Raw genomic sequence first — 6,752 nt, forward strand, 5'->3', positions numbered from 1 at the left:
ACGTCTCTCTTATGAAACCCTCCCACAGGCAGGCATCCCAGGTACTTAAAAGGACTCTTCATCACATCAAAATTGAGAAAACACACTTTATAATTGGCTTTGCAGAAGAACAGAGTGTCATCTGCAAATTGAAGCATATTAACCTTTATCTTCTTATTCTCGATAGCCAGACTCTCGATCAGATTCAACTCGACAGCGTTCCTTGAAACACCTGCCAAACCTTCAGCCACATTTAGAAACAAGAAAGGCGCAAGAGGATCACCTTGACGAAGACCTTTATGAGGAATGAACTCCTTTGTTGGACTCCCATTTACTAGCACTGAGACAAACGAAGATTCCAAACACGCTTTAATCCAACTGATCCATTTATCACAAAACCCTAACCTTCCAGCATGTAAAAGAGGAACTCCCAACAAACAGAATCATATAGAAAAACCCAAATGGAATTATAGTTATTATAGGTAGATTGGAGATTTTGTGGTTGTTATACTAAAATTTTTAAAAGATACACTACAGAGTGGTAAGAAAATAATAAAAGTGTTGCAGGGAGAGAGGTATGACACTGGAAATAAGGTATGGGATACGGGTAGATTATTTATAGAAGTGAAATTACGTTTTATTTAAGATTATTTAATTTATTTTTAAAAAAGTTAAAATCATTTTAACAATTAATACGAAGATGAAGGGGAAATATGGAGGTGCTGGGAGAATTTGCTCAATTTTTTTATACTTAAAATTTGTCCCTAATTTTTAATTAATTTTTAAACCCAATTAAGAAAATCCATTCAAATTCTTAGGCTCTTTCTCTAAACATTGTAAAACCAATTCTGTTTATTGGAGTGTGATATGAAAAGGAAATGGCAATTGCTTCCTGCACCCGATCAATTGTGATTGGCACCCGACACATTTTTTAAAATCCTAAATTGCCCTTGTCTTCTTCATTTATGAAAACATTGAATGGTGAGGAAGAAGAAGTTCATGAATGTGTGAAGCTTTGGTTTGAGCTGCAAAAGAGAAGGCTGTGCTTCGTTCATTGTTGCTAAGTTGAGTGTAAGCTTCGTTTGGCAAGTTAATGAGGTAAGTAATCCATTTTCGTTCATTTTTGGTTATTTTCTCGAGCTCAGCTGGTCCCGGATATCGGAATCCGGAATTCAAATTTTCTGCCTACGGATATTAATATCCGGAAGTCAAAATTTTCTATACGGATAATAATATCCGGAACTAGGATTTGCCTACGGACGCTGATATCCGTAGTTCATATTTGCCTTACGGATGAAATATCCGGAACTAGTATTTACCTTACGGATGCAAATATCCGTAGTTCATAATATTGCCTTACAGATATATATATCCGGAAGTTAACTGTTGATATTTTTTTGGTTATGGATTAATTTATCCGGAAGTGAAGTGTTCATTTTTTTCAGCAACCGAATGGATACAACAGAGTCATACATGGGAGTTTTAGGGGAGATTGATGTGTGGGATGGATTAGATGATGTTGATCTGGAGCAGTCAACAAGTTATAACGCATTAGATAATGAACACAGGGCACATGAATGTAGTGAGGCATTTTCTACAAATGAGGTATGGTCAATGTTGGGTTGTGAATGTTTTTTATATGAATTATTTTTAAATTTGGCATGATGATCAAGATGTTCTTTTAAATTTTTAAGAATGTTATTGTAGGTATTTCGTGATCGAGATGAGCTGTTAGATTGGGCGAGAAGTGTTGGCTATAGTTATGGGTTTGTCATTGTTATATTAAGGTCAGATACATGGACGGGCCAACGAGGAAGGATGACCTATGTATTGTTAGGTTGTGAGAGAGGAGGTAAATACAGACGGTATAAAAAAGAAGTAGATGTCAGTCAAACTGGAAGTAGGAAGTGTGAGTGTCCTTTCAGATTGCGAGGCAAACCAGTCAAAGGTGGTCAAGGGTGGAAGGTTGAATTAATTTGTGGTTCTCACAATCATGACTTGGCAGAGACAATGGTGGGTCATCCCTATGCTGGAAGGTTAAGTATAGAGGAAAAGGTTATGGTTGAGGATATGAGTAAAACTGCGGTGAAGCCAAGAAATATTTTACTAACCATGAAAGAGAGAAATGAGAAGAATGTGACAACGATTAAGCAGGTTTATAATGCAATCACTGTTCACCGAAGATCACAACGAGGTCACAGAACAGAAATGCAACAACTGATGTTGTTACTAGAGCGAGACAAGTACGTGCATTGGTGTAGGTGCGATGAGGTCTCTAATATTGTGCAAGATATATTTTGGACACACCCAGATTCAGTAAAATTGGTGAACTCATTTAACATTGTCATATTAATGGATAGTACGTACAAGACGAACAAGTATAGGATGCCGTTACTTGAGGTTGTTGGGATTACGTCTACAGGTTTGACTTTCTCCGTTGCATTTTGTTTACTAGCAGCAGAAAAGGAAAATAATTTTTTTTGGGCCCTTGACAGACTTAAAGGGTTGTTTTTAAGAGTTGATTCATGCCCTAGGGTGGTGGTATGTGATAGAGATGTTGCCTTAATGAATGCAATTAGAATGGTGTTTCCTGAAGCTTATAATTTGCTATGTCGGTTTCACATTGATAAAAATGTGAAAGCAAAATGTAAAATGTTGGTGCATCCAAGAGAGGCATGGGATCAAGTAATGGAAGTGTGGGGATCTGTTGTGGATTGTGATATTGTTGAGGCCTTTGAAGATCGTGTCAATGCTCTTCGAGTTGTCTGTTCTCCATGGCCTATATTTGTTGATTATGTGATGGATACATGGTTACGTCCACATAAAGAAAAATTTGTCAAGGCATGGATAGATAAGGTGATGCACTTAGGAAACACAACAAGTAACAGAGTTGAGGCGGCACACTGGAGCCTAAAGAGAGTTCTTCAGAATTCGACGGGGGATTTATGTTTCTGCTGGGATTCCATCAATAAGATGATTATTTTACAACATAATGCAATCAAAGATTCATTCCAAAAGAGTTTGCATGTGGTTGGACATCGGTTCAAGGTTACAGCTTACAAAAAATTGTTAGGTTTTGTGTCTAAATATGCTTTGAACCTTATTTCAGAAGAACTTGATAGGGTTAAATCAGTGGGGTTTGATAAAAGTAGGTGTGGATGTAGTCTTACATGTACTCATGGTCTTCCTTGTGCGTGTCAATTGGCTTCATTTGGTGTTGGTAGCATACCACTTAAATCAGTACATGTGATGTGGACTCGTTTAAGTTTTGAAGACATTGCTACTGAACAATCTTCATCTGAGTTGTCAATTGATAAAGAGTTTGAGGTCATCGCGAAGCGGTTTAAAGAGTTGGATGTTGCAGGTAAGGTTAACATCAAGAGTAAATTGCAGGATATTGCCTTTCCAGAGAAAACATCTATTTACGCACCAGATCATAAGGTGAAAACAAAAGGTGCTGTAAAGATGTCTCGTCCTACCAAATTCATGAGATCAACTAAGCGAATCCCTTCTTATTTTGAACATGTGGATTTCTTACACTCACAACATGATAGTTGTGCAAGCAAAAAATCTAATGAAGAAAGCTTACCAGAAATTGTACCAGCAAAATGTATTCCTTTCCTTGATCAGTTCCCTGTAGGGTATCATCCATATATTGTTGATGTTGTTGACGTTAGGGCTGATGGCCATTGTGGCTACCGTGCTGTTGCTGCCCAATTGGGAATGGGAGAGGAGTCATGGGCTGTTGTTCGAATGAATTTGTTAAAAGAACTAAGTGAATGGAGACAAGAATATGTTCAACTCTTTGGTGGTGATGATAGATATGAATACTTGAAGAAGTCACTTCTAGTGGAACACATGTCTATGGTACCAACCACTAAAACCATTTCATTTTTACATTGCATTTCTTTATTTAACTTTGTTTGTCAATTGTACTTGCAGGCAGGAACAGATAAGTGGATGACAATTCCAGACATGGGATATGTTATTGCAAATCGGTATAATGTCATTCTTGTTTCTTTGTCCATGTTACAATCATTGAGTATTTTTCCTTTAAGAACCCAAGCACCAAGTAACTTCCGTCAACACCGAATCATTGCAATTGGACATGTCCACGGAAATCATTTTGTCCAGGTATAAACTAAACCAATCAAGATTGATGTGCTAAATCAAGATTTGTGTACCTTATATTTATTACCTTTATAGGTCAAGCTCAAAGATGGTTGTCCAATTCCACCTACGGATATATTGTGGGCATCACATCGTTATCCGGCGGCCCAAACTTGGTCAACATACTACACTAGCCGGATACAAGTTTATACCCAACTAATGTCCATTAGACGATATTTGTAATTATAACATTTGTAATAGCATAATTTAGATTTATGGATGTTTAGTACATTTGCAGTTGTCCTACACACAATGTTGAATTCACTGAAGTTTGTGAATACGGATAAAAATATTTGTCTACGGATAAAAATATCCGTAAGTCACACTTTTGCCTATGGATAAAAATATCCGGAAGAGTCTGCTATGCCTACGGATAAACATATCCGTAAGTCACACTTTTGCCTACGGATAAAAAAATCCGGAAGTCACAGTTATGCCTACGGATAAAAATATCCGTAAGTCATACTTTTGCCTACGGATAAATATATGCGTAAGCCAGTGATTTCTGTACTAATGATCATATTGAAACATATAAGGATCATATTGAAACATATAAAATAAAAGTAACGTGAAGCAAGAACCGATAAGGATCATATTGAAACATATAATTAAGGTTCAGATACATTGTCATGGATCAAAATATTACATAAAAAGAAATCGTAATACATCTGACATATTGAGAAATCCTAATCAATCATTCCTACGTGCATGTCTCCTGACATAAACAGCTCTTTCATCAGTCGCTCCTCGTGCTAACATGATGGCTGCTTGTATGCCTTCCCAAACAGGGCTGCCCTCCACGACATCGCCATGATCAAGTAATGGCTGCAATGTCTCTGTAATTCTACGACAAATACCCTACAAGCATGAATGACATACTATTAGAAAAAAACAATAGAAATTAATATCTTAACAAGGTTAGAAGCATACCAGAGCAGGATGTGACTCCTCATGATGACTTGGCACTGCTTCGTGATGACGTGCATCTGAGGGTACCGGTACAGGACGGTCATCCTCATCTGTATTAATCACATATGGATGTGATACAGATCTAAACCAACCCATGTACTCTTGAACGCAAGCGTCAGGATGACGTGCTATGGCATAGTCATGTATGACATAATCATTGAAATGTAACCATCGACGGTCCATTTCATTTGTATCCGGATGACCATGTCCAATTACAGATGGGTTGCGAGGGATGATCTGTGTATAGCCATACTGACGCAAAACACGTTCTGGCATGTGCAGCTGTGTCCAATTTCCAAGCCTCAAATAACCACAGAATAAGGAAATCCACTCGAATGGACGTTCTTCCCTGTGCTCGTTGTATGGACAAAACCGAATGGAAGCTGGTGTCAATGTATCCAACTGTGATCGTACAACAACAATTGAAGTACCTTTTCCAGCATCATACAGCCTGCACCGAGGTTGATCTTCAGAATACAATGCTTGCATACGTCTCATCCCTATAGACGGGAAATGCTCATAAATCCACCCCTGCAACAATGTTGCATAACCAGCTAGTTGCTTTGTGTTTGCATAACTACAATCTCCTAGCTGTTCATACATGTGAGTTAGGGCAGCTGCTGCCCAAGAATATCCCCCGGTAAGCCTCAAATCAACAAAAAATCCAAGATAAAACACACTTACTGATGTAGCACTCTTGTCCGCAAAAATAGTGCAACCGACAAGGTGAAGTAAGTATGCTCTGGCAGCCACAGTCCACTGCCTCCTTGAGCATGCATCTTGATACACTTCTCTTAACCAGCTAAGGCGCACATGAGCTCCCCGACAGTGTCTTGTTTCTTCAGATGCAAGTGCATGGTCAACACGGAGGGCTTCTACCAATAAATCAGTCGCCGAATCAGAATCTAAGGTTTCCTGTGTGTAAAACTGACCGACAATGGGTAAATGTAACAAATTTGACACATCATCAAGAGTGATGGTCATCTCCCCAACCGGTAAATGAAAACTGTTTGTCTCTGCATGCCACCTCTCTACAAAAGCACACAGCAGTCCTCGGTCTAGACTCTCATAACTAGCATGAAGCAGACCACCTAAGCCAGACAATTCTACAGCAGCTTCTATGCGCTCATGAGGTGCTCCTAACTTATTTATCTTCCTCCCATGTGAAACGACCTTCAACTCACCACGATCCTACAATAATCAACATATATCATCAATAATCAGGAATACATAACAAATACAAAAATTTATTTTTCATTACTTACCAAACCATCCCACAACTGTTTGGCTACGTGATGTTCATAATTAACAAGTAAGGACTTATCCAATGGCCCTCCTGGATAGCCTTCATCATCAACTTCAACTTCTTCTTGTTCAATATAATCTTCAAACTCTTCATTTGGAATTGAAGTACTAGACCCACCCCGTTTTCTTCTAATCGATGCAGTTGGACGCACACGATCCAAATTAGAACTTCCTCCACCTCTAATCCGCACCATCTTACATTTCATAAAAGTAACATTCAATCCAACATATATAACAAAATTATAACACATATAGTTTAAAACACTTGTGAAAAATTTCACACTAATACGGATATTAATATCCGCAGACCAATAACAACAATCTGGATA

The 6,752-nt window shown here is 38.2% G+C and overlaps 1 protein-coding gene across 1 annotated transcript; it reads left to right on the plus strand.

Moving 5' to 3' along the window:
* The first annotated feature begins 1,396 nt into the window (after positions 1-1,396).
* On the plus strand, positions 1,397-4,427 carry LOC150024777 (protein FAR1-RELATED SEQUENCE 6-like). The gene is made up of 3 exons (XM_090296259.1): positions 1,397-1,584; positions 1,687-4,113; positions 4,186-4,427. Exons 1-3 carry the CDS (start codon positions 1,432-1,434, stop codon positions 4,330-4,332), a joined length of 2,727 nt encoding a protein of 908 aa, XP_090152385.1. The 5' UTR covers positions 1,397-1,431; the 3' UTR covers positions 4,333-4,427.
* Positions 4,428-6,752: the final 2,325 nt, after the last annotated feature.

Source organism: Phaseolus vulgaris, chromosome 10, assembly GCF_051622355.1.
Source record: "Phaseolus vulgaris cultivar YP4 chromosome 10, ASM5162235v1, whole genome shotgun sequence".
Taxonomy (NCBI): domain Eukaryota; kingdom Viridiplantae; phylum Streptophyta; class Magnoliopsida; order Fabales; family Fabaceae; genus Phaseolus; species Phaseolus vulgaris.

Coding starts and splice junctions, on each gene's coding strand:
- LOC150024777 (XM_090296259.1), top strand. CDS start 1,432: ATGGATACAACAGAGTCATACATGGGAGTTTTAGGGGAGATTGATGTG. Junction 1,585..1,686: donor AGGCATTTTCTACAAATGAG/GTATGGTCAATG, acceptor ATGTTATTGTAG/GTATTTCGTGATCGAGATGA. Junction 4,114..4,185: donor ACGGAAATCATTTTGTCCAG/GTATAAACTAAA, acceptor TTACCTTTATAG/GTCAAGCTCAAAGATGGTTG.